At 39.0% G+C, this 24,712-nt stretch overlaps 1 protein-coding gene across 1 annotated transcript; it reads right to left on the bottom strand.

Annotated features, from left to right (window-relative positions):
* Positions 1-87: 87 nt before the first annotated feature.
* On the bottom strand, positions 88-21,820 carry LOC307260492 (transcriptional regulator ATRX-like). Its single transcript, XM_080040749.1, has 35 exons — positions 21,680-21,820; positions 20,593-20,699; positions 20,454-20,509; positions 20,023-20,051; positions 19,737-19,858; positions 19,287-19,403; positions 18,820-18,923; positions 16,936-17,003; positions 15,042-16,816; positions 14,098-14,161; positions 10,163-10,323; positions 9,778-9,957; positions 9,582-9,687; positions 8,865-8,949; positions 8,536-8,721; positions 8,207-8,351; positions 7,904-8,013; positions 7,616-7,759; positions 7,326-7,500; positions 7,085-7,222; positions 6,452-6,627; positions 6,243-6,360; positions 5,637-5,767; positions 5,475-5,548; positions 5,037-5,122; positions 4,794-4,950; positions 4,326-4,417; positions 4,121-4,226; positions 3,836-4,013; positions 3,186-3,377; positions 2,949-3,092; positions 1,131-1,202; positions 918-1,013; positions 480-608; positions 88-384 (listed from the first exon to the last, which is right to left on the bottom strand). Exons 1-35 carry the CDS (start codon positions 21,697-21,699, stop codon positions 292-294), a joined length of 5,736 nt encoding a protein of 1,911 aa, XP_079896875.1. The 5' UTR covers positions 21,700-21,820; the 3' UTR covers positions 88-291.
* Positions 21,821-24,712: the final 2,892 nt, after the last annotated feature.

The following is a 24,712-nucleotide window of genomic DNA, read 5'->3' on the forward strand; positions in this document are numbered from 1 at the left end:
ACAGACAACAAAACATACAAAAAGATCATTTGTAGAAAATAACTATCAGTGTAAATTAAATGTTACAAAACAAAACGCTCAGCGCACCTGAATATTCATTGTCATAAATTAAGTACTTGAAAACCTGACAATTGGAACATGGTTCTCTGAAAATAAACTCTGAAAATATGCTGCTATGTTTATTTTAATGCTGAAGGAGCTCAGTGCACCCTTATCTTTTAATATCGGTAAAACATACATTCAGTTAATTGGTAGAGAAAAATCAATATGGTCCCACTAAAACTCCCTTGTTCAAGTCTGTCCGCACTGTTGCACAGTGGTCACGATATTCTGCATCATTTGATTTCTTCGACTGTTCAGTATGGCCTGGGTACGGAGTGTGAGCTGTGGGGGGAGGGATGATCAAAACATGAGACTTGCTAATTGCGCAGGCATGTAAGGGCGTCCACTCACTCTCACATGTGAACAAAAAGACTTACCGATTGTTGCTGTTTGAGAACGTGACGATAGAAGGTCTGTCGAAGTTCCTGCTCCTTCTCGTCAAACGTTCTCCAGGCCACAGCTTTGGATTGAACCTCCAACTCAGGCAGCTCAGGGTACTGCTGTTGCTGTAACACAAAGAAAATATCCTCAGAAAAACGTTTTTTTTTTTTTTTCTGTTTAGATTATCCATTCAATTGCAAGAGAATGTACTACCGACCGTAATTCAAAATATTTATTGATATAACAATTTAACAACACATACAGAGGATTATGTCAGTATTAAAGCCACTTCTAACGATAATTTTCAAAATGTTAAGACATATATTTGCTGAAAATAAATACTTTAAAATTAATCGATCATCTAAATAGTTCAGTTCAATCGTCTTGAATATTTTTAATTTACCACACCACTGTGAGAATTTAAGGTCACTCACCAGTTGTGTCCTGTAGTGCTCGATCGCGTGGGGAAAGATCTTCTGCATGGCCGTGAAAGCCCCTGCTACTTTTGCTCTGCTATTGTTCAGCAATTCCTGCAAAGACATGTGTTACGTAATCTGTTGGATAAAACACAAACATCACCTGGGGCAGTAGTAAGAAAAAGTTTTAGATTAAAATATATATATTTATCTGAATGTATTTATTCATACCAGCAGCTGTTCGTTGGTCTTCATATCCAACTTTTCGTTTTTGGGATCGACTGGAAGGAGAGCTGCGCTTGACTGAGGGAAATAAACACACGTAGAATTGTTAAGTAAAACAGCGTGGAATAGGGCTGAATGATGCTAACTATAATGTGGATCACGATTTGAGTTTTTCTCATACGATTCTTGTATCTCATCAAAAACATTGTTGCACTCTTTCACACTTAAATAATAATAATTAAAAAAAAATAGTACCCAGTATGTTTCTGACAACAAACTACTGTACTTAAAGGTTCTTGGTTAAAGACCTACTTCACCGGTGGGAATTTGAAGGTGTATTGAACTCTGAGATCCTATGTAGTGTAAATGTGCAATTTTTTTTTGAAATCGGTTCATCCTAACCTGAGAAAAAGCAGAAAGAGTGTTCTATGGTCTCACTGTCTAACCCTACATTTTACTAGTCAGTGCGTTTCCATGGGACAACTAGATTGGATTAAGACATATACCGAACTTGCCACTCGAACGGACCGCGTCCCTTGTCTGAATATACATGGCCTTTCAAATATTCGGCAAAGGGCCGGAGCGTAGCTGACTCCGCTATTCTAGGTGGTGCTGTAGCCATTTCAACAAGCGGTTATAGAGCCACGTCCGGCTCCTTTCCGGCAACAACACTACTATTTATTACGTCGTCTCCTTCCACTTCCTTATGAAATCCTCCGCAGGGATTCTCGAGCAAGCGCAGAACGAGAACTCCGATATGAGATATGCAATCCTGTATACATGCAGGTAGAATGCCGATGTGGAAGCTCATTTTATATTGATTAGTTTAATTCTACTCTTGTCTCTACATTCATTATTTGATCATTTTATGAAGTCTATTTCCTCTCATCTTGACTACTGATGTATCCTGTCTGGAGTTTCTATTGTAATTAAATCAGTCTGATTGGGCTGCCACCCTAGGTGTGGGCCATCCTGAAAGCTCCCAGATTCAGATAAGCATTGATGTCATCAAGAACCAAACTTGATTGTGCCATTGTTATTCTACCTATCTGACCATGTCAACCATTCTATATAAAGCAGCTCATTTTGTGTATACAACTCAGACAAGACCCTGGCATTGCTCTGAGTAGGATGCTCTGGTCTTCTCTCCATGCATGAATGCTGACCATAATCATCTGTATTGTCTTTTGAAACTAAGTAAAGATTTGTTTTAATTTTGGACTATAGTGAAGTTTTCTTCAACAAAAAACTTCTTCCACACCGACTATGAACGAGTTATCTAGGTGTTCTTATCCGACTTCGCTTGTCCGTTAATGTGCCAATTTGTGTGTGAAGTAGATCGGATAAAGGTGTTTACGTGCATTTTACAAGTCCTGTTGAAGTCTTATTCGTTTATTTACCCGATTATGAGTCTGCATGTAAACGCACTGAATGTGACATCACTAGTAAAATGTAGGGTTAGGATTAACAGGACAGCTGGGCCAAGGGAAGACTAAGGGAAGAAAAACCTAATTCTTTATATTGTAATAGCGATTTTATAATGATAGAACGCCGGTTCCGTATCGGTGAAGTATTCCTTTAAGAACACATACCAGCAAAAGTGTTCCTTTTTGGGGACAGTGGTAGGTTAGAATATATATGATAAAACATTTTACTGAAGCAAAGAGGTCAGCGTGCGAAATGACGGTAAAGCATAGGAGAATATGAGCAAGTGATTTGTCATCATTTAAAAATGGGATCGCAATTATTTTGTGCAGCCCTAGTGTCGACAGTCAAAGGCATGCAGTTTCACTACACTGCTCATGACAGTGTTGGGCTCTTTACCTCGGCTTCGTACTCGGCCCAGGCAGCTTTGCGTTCTGCCTCACTGAGCTCCTCCTCTTGTTTATGGTCCAGTAGGGATTCATGCTCATGGAAAGACACAATCTGGTCTTTACAGGTTTGTAGTAGCTCTGCCAGGACTTTATCCTAAAGGAAACAAACAAAAGACTGTCATTCAATGCGTTTTGTCAAGACAGCTTGTGTATAATATTTTCTTGAAAATAAAACATGGTGCGTCACCTTTGGCACAACAGAGGTGGCTCTTTTGCTTTTCTTAGATTTGGGGTCGTCCAGCATGTCAGGTTCAAATGTGTAAAGTTCAGTCAGTTCTACGAGGGTGAAGTGCCTCTCGATCTGCTGCTGATCCACCACTCGATAGGCTAAAGACTGCTTGGTCACCTGACGATCGTAGATCTTGTCCTCCATGGTGCCCTGTGGAGATGAAAAATAACAGCAATAACAAACAGGGCTGAAAGGTGTATGGGTTAAGTGTAAAAATACAGCAGACAACACAATTTTACTTTTCCTGCAAAAAGTTGTGGATTGGAATTATCCGAAAAATATTTACAGAAATTAATCTAAAATGGAGACTTTAAAAGTCACCTATCAGCTTTATGAAGCACTTATGACATCATCATCACACTGAGCACATGTTTATGAATTGTGATCATTCCTCCTAACTTCTCTGAATATTTTATTTTACTGACCACAATAAAAATCCAGTTTTTCTCAAGAAAAAATACATTTACATACTGTATTGCCTGCACTGTGCAGCCAGTGCAAAAAGAAAGATCATCGCTCTTGAAACTAGAATCCACATCAGCTCTTTTTTATTAAAAATTCCTCTTACACTTTTGAAGATTAATATAAATGGAGATCGGTGAGCTTACCTGAGCCAAGAAGCGGTACACAAACACTTGTTTGAGCTGACCAAAGCGGTACACCCTGTATATGCTCTGTATGTCGTATGAGGGATTCCATGAGGCATCGAAGATGATGACCCTGTTGGCAGCGACCAGGTTGATGCCAAGTGAGCCCGCTCTCGTTGAGATGAGAAACAACCGGCCACTAAATTCAAGATCAATAAAATACAGTCAGAAGGGAGACCACCGTCTTCATCGTATTCCAGTTCAACCAATATAGAAAGATTTAAATAACAGTCAGATAATCTGTACCGGTAATTGGCAGCATTATTAAACTGCTCAGCCCACTTCGTCCTTAACGGAGCGCTGGTGGAGCCATCAAGACGATAGTAATCTATGTTTTTAATCCAACTGCCGACTGTGAGAAGAAAAAAAAGCACAACAATCTAAAGTAAAGAACCATCCAGGAAGACATTTCCTAAATGCATTTGTATTTTCTTTGCCATGAACAGAATACCTTTGAATGCTGATGGCTCTCTTGCGCGGTCCGAAGCCTTAAGGAAATCCTCTATCAGGTTTAATGAGATCAAGGACTGACTGAACACAAGCCTAAAAAATGAAAAAAGGAGGGAGAATAGTTATGTGGCCAGTAAAGCATATTAAGAGAACAAGTGCAGTGTTTAAAGCTGGAGTCAGCCATTTTGGAGAATGTTTGTTGTCAAAATCTATTTTTGTGATATCTCCTCACAATCCGCTACCTGTCCGTGTGTGTGCACTGAAAAAAAATCACGGGTTAACACACAGCATAGGCTCTGTAAACAGGTATGTAAACAAAGGGTATGTACCGGTAATCAAAAGGGTAGCCAGGTAGCGGATCTTGAGGAGATATTCACTGATTTCGACAAAAGGTTATTTTGACTACAAGCTATCTCCGGGATCGCTGACTCCACCTTTGAATTTGCTGCAGATCAGAGTTGAAACATACACTTTATCCCCCAGTTTTTCCGCCATTCTGAGGATCTCAAACAAGATCACCATCTTCCCTGAGTGCTCCTGAATATGGGCGTCCCCTTCAGACAGCAGACTCTTGAACCAGCGGTCATCTACACTGTGAGAGCTCGAGTTGACGGCTGCTTGCTCTCCTACACAGAACATAACATGAGGACAAACTGTTATTAGTGTGCAACCTGCAGGGATGGAGTATTAGTGACACATGGAGCTTTAATACCTTCCACTGCTAGAGCGCCATTGGACACGTCAACCATAACTGCTGCTCCGGTGGCATCCATTTTCCCTTGGTCCTGTCCCTGTCCACTACATGAGGGAAGGACAGCGTTAACAATGTAGATGAATGGCGTCAGATAGCACTCAAAAGACTTGCATTTTGGTGTCACTTGTTCCAAAGCGGATGCATTGTCTGCAACCAATATACACAATACCTTAATTTGTTTTGCAAATGTATCAGTCTGGAATTATAGGAATATAAAGCCGCACACACAGTATGTATATGTGCTCTGCTTACATGTATCTGGTTTCTGATTTAACAAGCCGGCACACTAAAAATCCCTAAGTCTAAACATTTTCATAAGCCACGAGATGTGCAGGAGCATCAATGAGGAACAACTGAGGTGAAAATGATTTGTTATGGCAGAGTAGTAGGTCTTACCTCTGAGCCACAGTTTTTCCTTCATTTCTATGCAGAGCTGTCGCTTTTAATCGATTCTTCTTTTCAAAATGTCCCTGTAATTAAGCTTCAGTTAGAAATATTTCACATTATGTCGGACTAATAAGGAGTCACCATGCGTTCATCATGGGGATTTTTGTGTACCTTTTTTTCTCTGCTGTTGTAGCTGAGCTGAAGGCACCAGGGATGAGTCCAAATGCGCCCGAGCGCCTGAAAGTCCTTGAACAGGTTTGCTCCGACCTTTGTCTGTGCTCTGGTAGCCATAGAACCCATACCTAGAAAAACAAATGTTAATGTACGTGTATTTCAGATGGTTATAAGGAAATCTCTCTCTCTCAAAAAAACGACAGCATTACTACCTTTTACTTTAATTTCTCATTGGCAAAAAAATTATCTCTCAGCATTTGATTAATTATTTAATTGGATAAGTTACAATAAAGCATATGTAATAAATAATTAAATGTAATATATTTGCCAGGTAAAATAAATCCATATGTGACTTAAAAAAACTGTTATTTGAAACTTGAACCCATTAGCATAAGGCTAAACTAGTAAACAGATAAAAACAATCAAGATAAGCAGAGTAGTTAGGTGACAAAAAAACGGCACATTATGAAGTGTTTATTCTGCTAAAGGGAAAACACAAGAAATTAACTTTTTCCATCTCATAGTCAATTCAGTTTTCTTCTACACCTGTAATTACTAAACTTCTGCATTTCTTACAGCAAAAATGGGAAGATGAATTCTTACCAGTGATGTTGTCCAGGTAAAAGCGGTACAACTTGTACTGAAGTGGGGACACTCTGACTGCTAGCACGTACTCATGTTTGGGAGGCAGAAACTGAGTCAACTCTGAGTAATCTCTTCTCTAGGGAAACGTTGAACATGGGGTTGTGAGAGCTGGATTATACAAACCAAACTGTATCAATATGCAGATGTACAGACAGACAGTGATTTACCTGCACGCATCCTTTTAACATGGCATGAATCACATGTGCTCGCTTCTTCATGATCCGGACGTCTTTTGGCGTGGAGTCAGCACACTGGCCGTTCTGTATTGGGTTGATAAAACGGTTTCGGAATTCGTTTTGTGAGCCCAGAAGATTCTTCTTGATGAAATCGACCATGCAATGATCTGTGGGAACAAGATATGCCCAATCAATATGAGGAGCTTTATTTCCAAATGAAATTTCTATCAAAACTTACTTAATATGTCAAATTCTTAATGTTAAGCACAATTTCTTAAAAAAACTGCACATTTGGGTCATCATGAATGACTGATGTTTTGATTTTGAAATATTTAGAAATGCTGTGTGATGTATTTCTAGTAGCCTTGATTGTGTCAAATATACTCTCACAAGATTAAATATCAACAAACAGAGCCAAAGCCTAAGAAATAAAAGGTTGGATGTTTTGAATGTTATTAATTTTCCCTTTTTAAAATGGTGTTGACTTTAACAATTGTCTCTACTGTCAAACAATCATCAAGTATGAGTGATGGAAAAACTACATGATTCTCATAACTCTATCCTTGTCATATCTGTATCACTACAAGCAACGTTTGACCTCTCATGGCAGTGGGGCAGTCTTACACTCATTCAGGTTGTTTTGAAGTGGTGTGCCAGTTAGCACCACTCTACGTCGGGTCTGGATGGCGTTCATAGCTTTGGAGATATTGGTTCTTGCATTTCGCAGGACGTGCCCCTCGTCACAAACCACAAAGTCTGGCCCTGAAGAAACAAAATAACACAAAGGAGGAAACAGCACCGGATCAAAGAAGTGACACATAAAAAAAAATAAAAAAAACATCATGCCATTACAAAGCTACTGTACCTGGATTCACTAGTATGCTCTTTAACTCTTTCTGGGAACCCTCATCTTTGTCTTTTTTGACTAGTGACAGGTTGCGGTACATCTCATAACCCATTACCATGACGCCTCCATCTCTTTGCCACCTCTGCAGAGCTCTAATACGTTCTGGAGCCTTTACAGTAGCCAGTTCTGTAACCTGTAACATATGTGTGTGTACAAGTTAAACCAAGAGTGAGACATAAAGCATATGAAGCACAAAATGTAATGTTTTTTTTCCCATTTATGATTTTACTGATTTATGATTTGCATACTTTTACTTTATCCTTTCCCATGTTGCCTTGCCATTTCTTGAACTCGCTGACCCAGTTGAGGATAGTATTAAGTGGACACACGACCAGGGCTGTCCTGAATTTCAAGTTCTCCGACAACAGCACCGTGTGGAGAAACGTTACCATCTGTAAATTGTATAGGTGACCACAGACAATAAAGCATAGTTTAATGTTGGGCTATGTAGTGATATACACATTAGGTGTATGTCTGCCTAAGTCCAATCAAAGCACACAAGAATACTGGACGTGGCTATAAGTGTATGTTTTCACCTGCAGAGTCTTCCCCAGGCCCATGCAGTGAGCCAGGATACAGCCTGATCCAGGAGTAGAGTTGGCCTTCTTCACAGATTCACAACAACTGTCCCAAATAAACTGAACACCTGTTGGGAGAGTAAAGAGGACGCGGTCAGCAGGTTTCGTCAGAACACAACATTTAGGAAATCAAGAAATGTTGTAGCGTGTCACAATTTTCTCATATAAATCAGGCTGTTATTGCCCTCAACAGGACTTTATTGTCCATAATGGAGAAATCATGTTGTTCTCAGTGAGGGTGACATGAGAGCACAAACTAACCGTCCACCTGGTGAGGCTTCAGTTTGGTCACCAGGTTCCTGTGCACCTGAACAAGAGGCTCCTTGGTCTGCTCATCCTGATCTAGGACCAGCTTGGTAGTGATAGGACACGCTGATTGAGACAGCTCATCATCTATTACAATTATCTGTATAAAAAAATAATAAAAAAATTGACATTTTGCATTATGTCTCAATCCCTCCCACCTTCTGCAACAAAACTCATGTACAGTACTTCTGCTTATTGGCATTCAACAGGGATAGCCTACTGTGAAAATCCATCTATTGGTCATCAACAGTGATCACATCTCAAGTTATGTGTGTTTGCAGTACCTCTCTCCTGTCCTCCATCTGTTGTTCCCTTTCTGCGAGCCGTTTGCATCTCTCCTCCTCCTCTCGGAGGGCTTCCTGGGTCTCAGAGCGGAGGTTCTCATCGTCAATGATTCTGCGGATCTTTTTGCGTCCTTTGGGGGTGCCTTTACCGTCTGTCCTCTCCCCATCTGAACCCTCTTCATCACTCTGCACGGATACAGAAAGATTCAACAAGGAATACAACCATTAGACACCAGAGCCAAGAGATTACATTATTATTATAGTATTATTTTATATAGTAAAATGAGCAGCAACACATAAAATAATATGATATTTACATCAGCCGTTACCTTGTCAATGCTGGAGTCAGACAACAAAATGCAGGGCACTTGTTTCTTCTGGGGTGACTGTTTCCCGTTAGTGGATAATTTGGTGCTGAAAGAAGGAGAAGATCATACGTGAAAATAAACTAAGTACAAAGACATAGTACATACTGAAGTACTGGTACTAATGTAACATTGTTCAGTACTTCAGAGGTAAGTATAGCACTTTTTACCCCACTACATACAGAGGTGCCAATAAGACAGACAGGAACATGTTCGGTGTACAAGCAAGACCAAATGCCAATCAGATAAATTTTTATACATTTGAATATGAAAAGATTGCAATTAGCTGGGCAAAAGTTTTGTTGAATGTAATTTATAATTGATTTACCTTTCTTTGGATTCAACATGTATGTTATGAGATTAGGCAAACAATATCGTACGCCCATGTGTTCTTTAACCTGTATTTTAAAGCCAGATTATGCAACTTTTAAAAAGAAGATATTAGCACATTCATTCTCTTAACATTTGATTTCCGGAAACGAAAAATGTTGAATTGATAAACAAACATCTGTTATTTCATATAAAAAATACTGGTATTGATAAAAATGAACGATTAATGGTTTAACTAAATAAAATTCCAAAATGCTCAAGGGGTTCAGATACTTTCGAGCAGCACTGTATATTTAAATGTTTTGTATTTTTTTTTCTTTACGTTGACAATGGCAGCTAAAATGAAAGTACCTTTTAAGTCCGTCTTCACCAGACTCATCCTCTGACTGGCTCAGCTCTTCGCTCATTCCAAACTCCTCCGTCTCCAACTCATCAATATCATCACTTTCACCATCAGCTTGAAAGGAATCAAAATCAGACATTAGAGCAAAGTAGGTACCTGCCTTTTCATGGCACATCAGTTGTGTAATGTCAGAGGGGTTCTTACAGCTCAGGGGTTTGCTGTCAGCTCTTGGCTTGCTCTCCTTCTTCCCTACTTCACTCTCTGCTGCGGCCTTGTCACATGATGTTGCTGCCTCATTTAGGGTTAGTTTGTGGCGGAGAAGATGGTGCCTGGAGCTGGGCCCATCAGACATGGTGTCAGACGGCTCTGAAGCCAAGTCGTCCCCTGTAGCAGAGATATATTTGACCTTAATTTCCCTTTTTATTACCCAAAAAGGCCACCTGGCAAATGGTAAACTTTAATCATGACTTAGGTTGTGAAGTGCAAGTATACAACTACTTTATAATAGGACTTACAGGAAAAATCTACTTGTGCTAATAAAAAGATGCACAAGAGGCAGATTAAAAATGTGCTACTTTAAAACACTTACCATTTTCTTCTGTTCCATTATCCTCATCAGGATCGCCTTGTCTGACCTTCTTGTCACCCTCCGACTCAGATTCATCATCCTGTGTCTCCTCCTCCGAAGAAATATCTTCACCCGAGGAGTAGTTGGCTTTGATTTGGGCCAATAGCATTTTCTTAGCGATTCTTTCAAAAGTAGAAAAGAAGGAAAAGGTACCCGAAGTTCAGTCAATGATCAGTAACATTGTCTTCTGCCGAGTATTGCTAAACTTTTAAGGCTAAATCACAATAAGGTTAAATAACAGCTGGTCTTCAATATTTGAGTTCTGGTCAGCGGCCATGAACACTTTGAGCTGTTGGCCTTAAAAATAAATACATTTTTATATCTGATCAGATATCTTTAGTGAGTCACCTCTGGTCAATTCACATTTTGTGCCAGAATAAACATCTGCTAGTGAAGTCATAGAACAGTTAAGTGTATTGCCACAAGACTGGAAGACATACCATATTAACATCATAGCAGAAAAATGTATAATAAAAAATTAGACAAGAGATTTTCAAGAGTAAGAATTTATTACAACATACATGTATCCTGCACAGAAGACAAATACATAGTTTGGTTTCCTTTGGGGAATAGGTAAGGATACTTAGCTTTTTTCCCCCTAACCCTTCAGTCTGACACAGAGGTTTTAACTTGTGTGTTTTTTTTGTTTTTTTTTACATTGTTCTCTTCATCCAAACATGACAGCTCACAGTTATAGAAATACAGGCTTTGTGGCGACACAACAGAGCTGACTGGAATGCAGCATACAGTTCTGGTACAACCAGCCAAACAATATCATGTTAAAGGGCCAGAAAATTTGTGGAACACAGAAACAGCTACATTCTAACAGTCTGTAGATAAATATTAACTCAAAACAAAATGTTTTTTCAACAGTTTTAACCCCTTTATACTCTAGTGGAAACCAGATTGAAATAACTAGGCAAACATGAACATACATTTAATTTAATACAATGTTTTCTTTTAAAAAGGTAAAAAACTTTATGGTTTTGGTACCATATTGCATTTTGATCACTCATTACTACTTAGCCTTCTAGATCTACGTGTCTTCGACATGCATTTCCAACAGGGGTGACCTGTAATGACCAATGATAAGTGTTGGTCTTTCACTCTCTGGGTCAATTGTCCATCCCTCATCAACCCTTTCTCTCCAAGCAACGTGTATTGTGTGCATGGATCCGATCTTGATCTCAGTGTGGGTTGTCGGTATACGTCACTGAACACAAGATAACCGCCATCTTCACTGACATCCAGTGAGAGTTTATTGTAACAGACGTATTACAGAACAGAAATGTCAACTGGGAAATAAGGATGTAACAGAAAAATGCTCAAGAAAATGAACACTGCCACGCATGAATTTGGCATTATTGCAGTCACATGCTCTGCGGGATTATAACTTTGAATGATTTAGCCCACTAGCTACAAACAATGTAAACTTTACATTTCTACTGACCATTTTTCTTAATATAAAGTTGCACTACCACTACAGATAAAAAAAAGAATTGATGAAAATGAACTACAGGAGCTAACAATATCCAGGATTTAAGTGAGTGTGCCTAAGAGCACTGCATTCACTGCTGTGCTGTAAGAAAATCCGACCTGGAAAACACATAAGAAACAAACATGGATGTCATTAAAGGCATACTGTGAATTTGGTCACTTCTTGCAGTAAAATGGTTGTCGTTTCACTGCCCACCGTCAATTACCAGATATAAAACCTTCTCATTCACATATGAAAGCACTGACCTGGAAGGCTTTTTTTTTTTTTACAATTTGTTTTACAGCTGGCTAGCCTGTCAAGCAGGGTTTAAGTCACTGCATGTTGAAATATGTTTAATATTAATTCATCAGGTGTTAAATGCTACACTATGATTTAGAAAATGGTCAGCAGTAATGTATACTGTGCATAGAAAGTGGGGTAAAACACACAAAAACAGGTCTGTAAAGTATTCCGCTTAACCAGGCCATAGTCTCTGGAAAGTGCTCTTGGCATGGACGGACGCATTATCATAAATGGATACAGTTTTCCATGATGGTGCCCATTATTTCCAATTAAATAATGCTTAATCTGCTCACTGGGAACTTTCCCTGGTTGAGCTGGTCAACTGCCCACATACATGAATGGCAAGAGAACAATATGTTGATGCATTCCATGACATTTTTGGCACCAAATTACCAAACTGTAATTAAAGAAAAAGTCATTCATGTATGCATGTGACAGTAGATTTTCTTTATTGTTTTACGGCTTCATCGATTCTATGGGAAAAGTATGTTGGGTCAGACTACGTCACATGACCACCACAAAACAGAAGCTGTTCCTTAGGGATTGGCCTTTAGCAGCAATAACATTTCATTCACCTCCAATGTAATAGGGTGGTGTCAAAAATATCTCAAACATTTTAAAAGCATAACTGTATGAGACAAAATGTCGTCTGTGAAATCGAAAAGTTTAAAACTTGATGCAAGTCCTGTAAAAGACAGATGAGAAAGACTTCTCAGTCTTCGAATCACATAAATGCAAAAGTGCATGTCGTCAAACTCAAATCACAATTTGACCAGGTGTATCTGTATTTTAAATATTACCACACTGAAAGATGCAGACATGACTAAGGTGAGTGCTGCACAAGTATGTCAGGAGAATAACAGCAGCAATATGATATTATCAATCAATTAATATCATTGATTGAGAAAGCAAAACCAAAGCTCTACCCAGCATAGCCCAAATACTTGCAGAGGTAATACAACTGTTGCTGGGATGTCAGATGCCTTCATGTTCACACGCCCCAACGTAATTTTATAGTAAAAGTGAGCAATAATGGCCTTTAGATAGTGTCAATTTGTTGTAAAGAGCCCACTCTGAAAATGGGGTAAGGCCTGTGGGGGGCTTTGGGTTTTATTAACAGAAACATTGTTTTAGTTGTACAGACTTCCAATTGTTTTGTAAAAGCCCTACATTCAAATCCTGAGCGTAACAGGATGTTTATGACACCGTAATATAGTCATTTTCAAAACAAAGTAATAAAAACAACTCTCAGATAAAGCATCAACATTGGCATTAAAGATGGGCCCATTAATGCAGCGTTTATGAAGGTTTACTAAATGAAATTGTCACACCATAACTATGATCTGTGTAGGGTTGTCAAGGTGAGGTTTTTAAGTTTTACAACAAGCTTACAACTTTGCAAACTTGTTTTTTTTAAATGTTAATGTATGCAGATAATCCAGCAGGCGTGACTCAACTCAATAATTCAGTCATTCACAGAAATGTATAATTTACTTCAGTTAACAATACTGCCCAATGGAAGAGAACAGTTATTTGTGCATTCTGTAGGGACACAGAAAAGTACGCCGAAGTTCAAAACTATCTTGATAGGTTGTAATACTGTCAATGAAAACAAACCTGTGATAAATTAACAGGTTGAGCTGTAAGGCAAAATAAATTTCAGTTGCTGTTCTAATATGTATGCTCACCCCTCCTCAAAGTGGGTCAACTGCAGGGTTTCCATTTTGTATCAGCTTAGTAAACCAACAAAAGAATAGTATGGTATAAGAAATAATAATACAAATCTAAATTAAAATGTATCTCTGACATTAACACGTGCACTGTGTTGAACAATAGATTGAGCAGAGTGTGATGCTCATCATTCACAAGCCTGTTTGAAGCCAGGTTCACTCTCACCACATCATAATGCTTAACAGTGTACCTCTAAAATGTGTACTTGATGGCTGGAGCTCTACTGCAGCTACGTTTTGGTCTTGTTTGAATAGGCTGCAACGTAACAGTCTTAATGACATTGGTGTTGCTAGATTTTGCACAGAAGTCGGGGTTCAAAGTTGCAGCTTTTCCTCCACAGTCAGACGGTTTTACAAACTCTACATCCAGGCTTTTTGAACCATACCTATTTTCTGGATCATCACCATCATCTTCGGCTGCCCACGAGGGCCTAGACAGCTCCTCATCTTCTACAATAACAAGAAATTATAAATAAAAATGTTTTAGTTAAGCGAGTCATGTTGTTTCAGCAGAGAAATAACATTGAATACCACTTATACAAGTCATCAGAGTCCAGTAGATCAAAGATCAAAGGAGCTTGCATTAGCCATGTCAGTTGGTATCAATAATCATGACAATAAATATGAAAAATTCTCTCAAGTTTAAATGCTGATTTTTACTCCAGAGTACAGAGTCAAAGTTGTATGAAACCCAGACAGTTTAAGGTGTAGTCAGCTTTTCTGGAGAATGATAGTTGTCAAAATCCCTTTCTGTCAAAATCAGTGAATATTTCCTCACGGTCTGCTTCGTCCATACTGTGTGTGCGTGCGCTGAAAAGAAATCCAGTGTTAATACACAGCCTAGGCTCTGTAAACTGGCTTGACACTACATATACTGGACCCCTTTGTTTGTTAACATACCCCATGTTAACATACTATCTTACAGAGCCTGAGCTGTGTATTAACACTATTTTTTTAGCGTGCACAGGTAGCAGATTGTGAGGACATTTTCACTGAACAAGCATTCTGCAGAATCTCTGACTCCACATTTAACTGTCCGGACCTCATACATAGCTTAGGCTCTGTAAACAAAGGGGTCCAGTATATGTAGCATTAAGCCCAATTACAGAGCCTAGGCTTAACACTGGTTTTTTTTCAGTGCACAGAGTATGGACACTGTAGCAGATTGAGAGGACATATTCACTGATTTTGACAAAGTGATTCGCCAAGAAACGTTGTCTAGAAAAACAAATTTAAGTGCGGATCAAAGTAATGTTTATTGTTTTGTGGGGTGGTAGTAGAAGTAAACACCATTTAGTTCTTGGGACATAATAAAAATTTTGCGACTCACCCGATGATTGGTGGAATGCTGCTGCCCCCAGTAAGCCCACATCATTGGTGATTGGCTTGATCTTTTGATCACTTCCGTCACTTTCCGAGTCATCATCTTCTTCGCCGTCGCTTGACGATGATGACGATTCCTGATGGGATTTTGCCTCAGACTTCCCAGTCTGTAGCCTTGTCCCATACTTTCTAGCCACAGCTTCATTCTCTCTTTTGACAAGCTGAGGCGTCCCTATTGACCTCAGAGTATTCAAGTGTGGTTTTTTCTTCGGCGAGTCCTGATCATCACTGGAGGTATCTGTGCCACTTTCCCTTCGAGATTTTACTCTTCTGTCACTTGAGTCGGGGGAGCCGTCCAGCATCTTGCGTTTGCAGCGCATCTTTTTCGGTGACATGGGGCTGTTCTTAGCGAGCCAAAAGAGACATTTTTTGGCTACCTTAGTTGAAGGCTTTCCACCATCTTCATCTTCTTCAGAGGTTAGGGATAAAGCGGCCCGCTCTAGCAGAGCTGCTGGGACTTCATCAGAGTCGGAGTCGTCACTTGCTTGGCTCAGACTTTTCTCTGGAGTGTTTTTGGCTGGTACGTTGCTGGGGGTTTCCTCCGGGTCAGAGTCGCTGTCACTGTCTGCTGCTGAAATGGGCGTTTTGGCCTTGCCCTTGACGTCACTCGGTCGACGCAAAGGTGTTGTCTTCACGCGAGGGGATCGTCTATTGCCCTGTTCCTCCTCTGTTTGTAGGGATGCACATGAGTTGTCATTGTTGATCTTGCCGTCAGCTTTAGAAGCTACAACGCCTGTTTCTTTAACTTCTGAGAGATCCTTTCCCTCCGACTGTTTATCCTTTGTATGGATGTCCTCCTCCAGCTTCGCTTTGTGAATGGATGGCTCATGCTCCATAGCTACAGGTGTAAGTTTTACTACTAGTTTTTTTGTCATGTTGAGGCCACTTCCAGAAGGTTTCATGCCAATCTGTTGTTCCCTCCGTCTGGCTTCATTGGATAGAGAATCCACATCTTTGCCATGGCATTTGTGTGCGCTTCTCTCGTCTGTTGAGTCCTTGGAATCAGAATCAGAATCTTCCGTATGTTCGGCTGCTAATTTTTCCAAGCTACTCAAGCATGTTTCATCAGAGATATCCAGCTCTGTGTCCGCTTCTCTTACAGGTTGTGTATCAAAGTCATCACTAAAGAACTTTTCCCAACAGCTCAAGACGTCCAAGTCACTGAACTCCTCTTTAAGGCTGTCCTCGAGTGCTGCGAGTGATGTTCTCAAGCCTTTGACCACTGACAAGAAAGACTTCAAATACAGTTGGCGAACACCAGGGCTTGGTTTGTTCGTGGTTACCGAATGAATGAAATGGACAAATGTTCGGTTCAAGATGTTTGCCGAGTCCACTAAATGTTTGGTCTTTTTGGTAATGTCTTTTGAGATCTGCAGTGTGTTATAGTTGAACACCACATTACCATCCATACCAGTGTGATCCCATGTATCCAACGGAATGCTTTGAGGTAAGTCTGGCAACATGTTGTAAAGTACAGATTTCTCCGGCTCTACTCGGTTCTTCCTGCGCTGCTGTTGACACATAGTCTCCATGTTCTCGAGGACACCGTCACAGGCCATCACCAGGTCAAAAAGCGGCTCTGGGCTACACACGTAGCAGTACCATTTGCTCTCCAAGATACCGGACAGCTCCTTCCGTCCTAAATTTCTTAGAATACACTTCTTGCAGAAGGCATTGCTGCAGAAGTCACAACAGATCAAGTTGCCTCCTTCAGCACACCATCTGCATTAGGGGAACAAAATAAAACTAATTTTGATATGTACAGTTGATAAAGGTTTAGTACAAAGTAATTTAAGAAAATGTTTGATTTCAGTTTAACTATCCAACATAACATATCTTACCTGCATTGCTCGTCCATTCCATCTCCATCCTTACTGATGTCATCACTTGAGTAATATTTTTCACAAGGCTGGAAAGAAATAAAACAATTAATAAAATAATTACACACAGCTTGGACAATAATTATACAAGAAATATTTACAACAGCTTTTTTAAATGATTTCCATCAAATAAAGAAATGTTTAAGCAAAACTGATATTCTTAAAAAATATATAATAAAATAAGATTGTCCCTTTAATCATGATCATCAACTCCATCTGGATAAAAGCATACATACGTACACTCACCGGTGATAGGAAAATATTTCCTGTGTTCTTTTAACCAGAGTTGAAGAAGGAAAAACAAGTAGAAGATTTATTTCAAAGTTTAAAGATTTATTATCTAAATTGAGTGAGCAGAAACATGTAGGCCTACATGGAGCTTACTGGTTTATCAGAAAAGGGTCCCCAGTAAGACTGAAGACAAAATGGTGAGACAAAGTGTTATATGGAAACAAATACATTATTTCTGATTGGTTGACTATGTGTTAGAGGCTGGCCGATGACGTCTTCTTCTTGCTGGTCTTCATAAGATACATTTCATGGCTTACACTACCCTACTAATAAGAGAGATGAAGGGAGGGTGCGGGTCGTTGCTAGGCCGGTTGTCATGTGCTGGCTCACCCCACACAAATATTTCTCTCTGACCTTGGTCAAAGTATCTCCTGAAACTGCCTGCCTCTGTATATACAGTGTTGATATGTGCACTTACAAATGGTGAATGAATGTGAAGTTAATAAACATACAAAAGTGTAAAAGTGTGTTTTAAATTTAAAAAGCACAAGAGTATAAAATTAAGATTATTCTCACACCGGCCACATTATTAGGTACAGCGGTTCAATTTCTTGTTAACACATATAACTTATCAGCCAATCACATGGCAGAAACTCAATGCATTTAGGCATGTAGACCTGGATGGGACAACTTATTGAAGTTAAAACCGAGCAACATAATGGGGAAGAAAGGGGGTTTAAGTGACTTGGAACATAGCAATGTTGAGGGTGCCAGAAGGGCTGGTCTGAGCATTACAGAAAGTGCTGACCTACTGGGATTTTCAGTCGAAACCATCTATAGGGCTTACAGAGAATGGCCAAAAAAAGAAAAAATACCCAGTGAGCGGCATTTGTGTGGATGTAAAATGCCTTGTTGAAGTCAGAGGTCAGTGGAGGATGGCCATACTGGTTTGAGATGATAGAAAGGCAACAGTAACTCAAATAACCACTCGTTACAACCAGGGTATGCAGAATACCATCTCTGAACGCAAAACACGACCAACCTTGAAGCAGATGGGCTACAGCAGCAGAAGCCCCCACCGGGTGCCACTCCTGTCAGCTAAAAACAGGAAACTGAGGCTACAATTCTCACAGGATCACCAATATTGGACAATAGACGATTGAAAAATCATGCCTGGTTTGATGAGTCTCGATTTCAGTTGCGACATTCAGATCGCAGGTTCAGAATTTGGCGTAAACAACATGAAAGCATGGATCCATCCTGCTGTGCACCATCAACCATGCCACGTTCAAAGTCACTTTAACCCCCTTTCTTCACCATTCTGATGCTCGGTTTGACTTCAGTACATTGTCTTGACCATGTCTAAATGCCTAAATGCATTAAATTGCTGCCATGTGATTGGCTGATTAGCTTTTTGTTTTTATAAGCCATTGAACAGGTGTACCTAATAAAGTGGCCGGTGAGTGTATATGTACAGTATGATTTCCAGGGTATTTAACTTTTGAATAGACATAAGTGGTTATAAATAAGGACTTAAAGGTTGGAGGAAATGGAAAAATTAATCTGAACGACCCTGTGATGATTGATTTGTTTCTGATAAACGAGGAGACTCACCTTGCAAATAAGGACTTTCAGGACTGGATGTCGAAAGAAGGAATCTCTCTGGAAGTGGTTAACTTGTCGGCCACAAGCGGTGCAACTGACAATTCCAAATTGTTCTATGAAAACACACCACTGTCATTAGCAACCAAATGGTTATAATTATGGCTTGTTGGGCGCTGATCAGTCTCAACATAAATCAACCCCATTTACCAGGTAAGAGGGCCATGAGCAAGACCACTAGTCAAAATAAAAACATGCCATTAAAAGTGCTTACTATTTCGGTCTGTGCGTCTTTTGTCCACAAGCAATCAATGGTTAAATAGCTAAACCATGGCCTTCTATTTGTTTCATTTGATACTAAATTGATTAATTTGACCAATATTATCATGTATTTATATTCTATGTTGAAGAAATGGCTAGATGAGTAAACATGAAGTGATGTGTAAACATTATGACTATATCCATCAGTAGGGACTGACCTCCACGTCTTCTTGAAAACTCTTTCCGTAGTACACCTGATTTACGGCTACGAAACTCTGGACCCCTGAAGTCATCTCTTGCATTATCAACGGGTTCAGGCCTCACGAGTGCAGTGCCTGTGTAAAGAAAAAACATACCAACAATGAATCAAAAATATTTGATCATTAATAAATATTTACTTGGCCTTAAGCTGGGGACAAACCTTAAGTCTTCTTACAACATACACATCTTAAAAGACAATATACTGCATTTATAATGACTAATTTTGGGAAACCTAAATATATTTTTTTGTTTCGCAGTCAGCAACACTAAAAACATGTACTTATGGACTAACTAAAGAATACAGAAACGATAAAAGGTTCCAGCCCAAGGCAGCCCTGAAATTTTTAAAAAACAACTTGCTTATGACTATATAATAAATATAAATAAAAGGGAACATAGGAACCTACCTTTTGGCAATCTAGTTATGTCCAAGTGACCATTTATGATGACTGGAAATTCCACGTCATCACTTGCATTCGAGTCTCCAGATTCATCCAGTCCAGAGTGCTTTATGACAACAGAGGGTTTTCTGTAAAACAGATGCAATTTAAGTCCTAGAACCAAGCAAAATGTACCATGGGATGTCCATGGGAGCAGTGAAAGGCAAGTACACTTATTTTCAGCAATGAGTTTCATTAAAAGTTTACCGTTTGATACCAGGGTGCTTACAATATAAAATATATGCCAACTCACCTCCTTGAGTATTTGGTATCCACTCCTGCCTACAAAGCAAGACTGTTTATTAGTTGAGTTGTCAATAGCAGTAATCAGTGTCACTTTATTAATGTCAATAAGGGTGATGCTCCCTCAGTTGCTTATATTTGTGAATGCAAATAACTTGTTCTTGGAAAATAAGTCTTGTTAATTAAGCTTTAGAAGACAATATCCTTTATTGAACGCATAGGAATTCAAGATAACTATGTGCCTTTGTCCTCAATAGATATAATTTTTGTTTGATAAACCCATGAGCCTGTGTCATCAATTGAAGCAATATCCCCCATTAGAACACGCAGAAAGAAAGAAATTAGTCAAAGTTCAAAACAGTGCTGTTAGTTGACCATTAGTGTCACCTATGCACAAAACCTTGTCATGGATATGACAAAACACCAAGACTGTTTAGTTACCTGTGTTGCATGGTGACCTGTTGAGTTTCCCACGGAACAGTTCCTGTTTGTCAGACCTGTCAACAGACGATCAGTTAAATGTTATAAAGCATATATGATTATCACCATCAATCAGGATTGTATTAATAAAAAGCTTTACCATCAGCATCCTCAGAGGCTGGAATGCCGTTGCTGTCCTCAACAGTGGAGTGAGCCAAGTACTCATGGAGTTTGTTGACCAATACATTCAGCTTGCTGGAAGTGGTGCTACAATCAAGAAGAGAAGAGCGTAGTTCGGTACATTTGACAGTTAGAAACTGCTAGCTGGTTATTCAACTGTATAGTGTCAGAAGACTCAAATCCCATTTAAAATCTCAATTATGTATGTTCAATAGAGAAGTAGAAGCCAATTGCCTTGGAATAAGGGGAGGAAATGTCATGTTACACACAGTATCATATTGTTTCGGCTTACAGGGAAGAGTGATAAATTAAACCTGACAAGACTCTACTATTTCAAAGGCTCCTACAAATGCAGCCAAGTAACGCAACCTTCAACCTACTTAGGACACAACCTTAAGTCTAAAGGTCTAAAAATCCCACAGTTTATTCTGCAATGTGCATTAATCGATTGTTTATTGGAGCATTGAGATGATCCTCTTCCCCTTTCTGGTCATTTTGGAGGTTGTTTGTCATGCTGTTTTGCCTCCCTATTGCATTGTTATACTGTCTTTTTTAAGTCGGCCATGATTATTATAAATAGATGTGGACAAATTGTCAGACACACATTTCAAAATAACGCAAATCAAATCCAACAGCACCGCAAACTACAGTATTGAGAATGATCTTAGTTGGACATTGTAAGCTTCACAAAGGCAGGGTCTAATTGAAGGACTGCAGTAGTCTGTTTTAGGTACGTGTACCAAACAGCTTGGTAACAGAGTGTATAATTTTGAGCAACCTTATGCTGCATAAATATTAAGTTATCTTCATTGTAGCAATGGATACAAAATAATAGCTAACATCACCTCTGACTCTGGGACGCCAAGAAAACACGTATAACGAATTCACATAAGCTCACCTGCCATTTTAGCCCTATCAATATTAACTAATTTGAGCTTTTAGGTGACTAAACTAGATATACTGTTTTATTTGGTTTTCCAGTTAGCTGTTAGCTTACAGAGCTATCTGGCTGCTAAGCTAGCTATACGTTATAGTCTCCAGCAGACGTTTCAGTCCGCAGTTTTTACCTCAGCATCGCTGCAGACATGGCTGTGGACAACCGACGTCCTTATATTCACATGATACTATTATTTTGTGTCGAGAACATTTGGCCCAATTTGGTTCAGAATCCAAGACAAGATGGGCCTTTTTTCTTCTTTTAGTTTAGTTTCACGCGCGTCACCTACACTACCTAACCTGTCGCGTGCCACCGCCCCCTACAGCCTGGGAGTGTGAGTAAGATAATAGATGTGTTGTTTGTTTTTATTATAGCCTATAGCCTACTATCTATGGTTCTTTCATAACAAATAAACATTTTATTGAGGCCAAGAACAGCCATGTTCCTAAGTAGTTTTTAATTCGATTACAAACTTGTTTTCTCTCTTTACTACCTAATACTTCAGGCTGTTATCTCATTATCACGACTTAAAGAAGCTTGTCTGGTTCATTTGATTACACCTGATGACTTGATGACTGGCATGACTGTCAAGAAGATTCATAACTGAACAGCAAATGTATGGCCTTTGCTGCTGATTATAAGGAGATATATAAATACAATTATTATCATAATGTATGTCATAGAAAACTATTATACTATCTGTCACTCCTGATCTCCAATGAACATAATTGGAAGAGACTATTATCATATGGAGATAAATAACTTGCTATCCCAAGATAACGGCAGATTATGTTATAACTAAGTAATGAGTGAAAATAAGCTTTGTTATCCTGTGTTCAAGGGAATAAAAAATAAATATATTAGTGTGGCTGTTCTTAACTTCCATACCATTGTATTCATATCCTTAAAACTTTCAGTTTTTATGCCCTCTGTAAAAGAAAGTAAACAACACCTGTTTGATTATGTACGTTATATATTATTTACCTCATCATCTCACTCTATATCCCACATTTCAGTAACTGTACCCCAACCCTGCAATACAATCGTTGATTTTGCCTTTGAATTTTGTTTAATGCTAGAGTGTCCTAAACTTGAAGGACAAGTTTTACTTGCAGCATTTTTGGAGCAAAAATGCTGTGCGCTCAGCAAGACGCGCGTCATAATTGCGCAGGTCTAAGCAAGACGGCTCCTACTCAAACGAGGCCAATGACTTTGTGCAGACATTGCTGACATCATGCTTTATACTTTTCCACTTCTTAAAAGGCCTCCTTTATCAGCAACATTGACCTTCTTGTACATTTCAATGCAAGGAAACATTGTTGGTGGATGGATGGATAGGCTATAAATAATTTATCAGAAAACCACTCAAGCTACTACCTGTTACGTTTTACTGTAAATGTCAATCTGTTCATATTCCAACATTGTTGGTTCCAGGGCCAGCCTTTAGCTTTTCTTGGGCCACATCCTCACCTTTATCTATATGACTTTTAAATATCCTCTATATGGCATCAGTTAAAACTGGAGGTGCCTTACTGTAATTGCATTCACAATATTCATGCATATAATTATCCCACAAGCACTTGAATGAAAAGTGGTCATATTGATTACATTCAAACTGAAGTCATAATAAACTGAAGAAACAGGCACACTGTGCTACCCTAAACATCTGTCTGTATATCAGATGTAGATGACGAGGCTGGTGGTTCAGCAAGACTGCACAATTAAATGCAGCTGTATTACAAACAATTCTTTCTCTTTTGTTTCTTTTACATATGAAGGAAATAAGAATAGAAGAAAAAGGAACAAAGTAAAAGATAAAAATGGAACAAGGTAGAATATAGACGAACATTAAGTAGGCTATCATTACTTACTAATACGATATATCATTCTGGTGCATACTAATACAGTAGGTGGTGTCATATTACTCTTACATATTCTGTACTTTGCTGACTTTGCTGCTACAAATCACACCATTGGTCATTTCACTTGAGATAATACTGCATTAGTTCAACAAAACTTGTAGTGGTCGTTGGCACATCGTGGAATGTAAGCACAAATCTGAAACCCACTTGTATATTACTTGAGTATTTGAAAAAGCCTATAAAATACAATGTTTGGTTAGAGATTAAACTAGAACAAGCAGGGCGGTTACAATTAACCAATTGCAACTATTTTGTTAGCCTAATTGTTCAAAGTAACTTTTCAATGAAAAACATGTAATGGTTACAGTTTTTCAAATGTGAATATTTTCTGCCTTTCTTTTAAATTATGTAGGCCTATTCATGAATATTTTTCTGGATTGTTTATGCATGGCATACTTTAACTTGTAGTACTTTTCAAGCATTTATTATACTTTGGACTGATGCAGGAAGGCCTAGACAGGGTGATGTGTTTGAGTGTAAAAAACAAGCTAATGCCAGATATAAATATGCTCTTCGTCATATTAAGACAAAAGAGAATACTATTAGAGCGGACTTGCTTGCTAGGAATTTACAAAAGAACAACTATGTTGACTTTTGGAAAGCAATCAAAGTGATGAATAACCATAAAACGTCTTTACCACATGACATTGAAGGTATCTGTGGTTCAGATAACATTGCAAAATTATGGCGTGAGCATTATATCAAGCTGTTCAACTGTGTCAAGAGTAATGTTGTTGCTGTTAATAATGTTGATTTGGACACTAATGTTACAGTAAGGCCAGCAGAGGTGGCACATGCTATTGAGACGCTTGATAACAACAAAACATGTGGTACAGATGGTATTGCTGCAGAGCATCTTAAGCATGCCAGCTATTGGCTCTCTCCACTGTTAGACATGTGTTTCACTGGTATCATGGTGCATGGTGTTCTCCCTGACTCCATCTTGTCTGTTTTGCTGGTTCCTGTGCTTAAGGAGAAGGCTGGAAAATTAAACAGCATGGACAATTATAGGCCAATTGCCCTTGCCAGTACTCTGTCTAAGGTGCTGGAAAAAATTATTTTAAATAGGATGGAAATGTATGTATTAACTACAGACAATCAATTTGGATTCAAGAGAAAACATAGTACTGATTTATGCATTTATGCTTTAAAGGAGGTTGTCGCTAAATATCAACGCCAAAACACCTCTGTGTTTCTCTGTTTCATTGATGCCTCTAAGGCATACGATAGAATCAACCATG

Source organism: Ammodytes marinus, assembly GCF_949987685.1.
Source record: "Ammodytes marinus genome assembly, chromosome: 14".
In the NCBI taxonomy this organism is placed as follows: Eukaryota; Metazoa; Chordata; class Actinopteri; order Uranoscopiformes; family Ammodytidae; genus Ammodytes; species Ammodytes marinus.

Coding starts and splice junctions, on each gene's coding strand:
- LOC307260492 (XM_080040749.1), bottom strand. CDS start 21,699: ATGTCTGCAGCGATGCTGAG. Junction 19,859..20,022: donor GATACCAAATACTCAAGGAG/GTGAGTTGGCAT, acceptor TCTGTTTTACAG/AAAACCCTCTGTTGTCATAA. Junction 609..917: donor AGCACTACAGGACACAACTG/GTGAGTGACCTT, acceptor TTTGTGTTACAG/CAACAGCAGTACCCTGAGCT.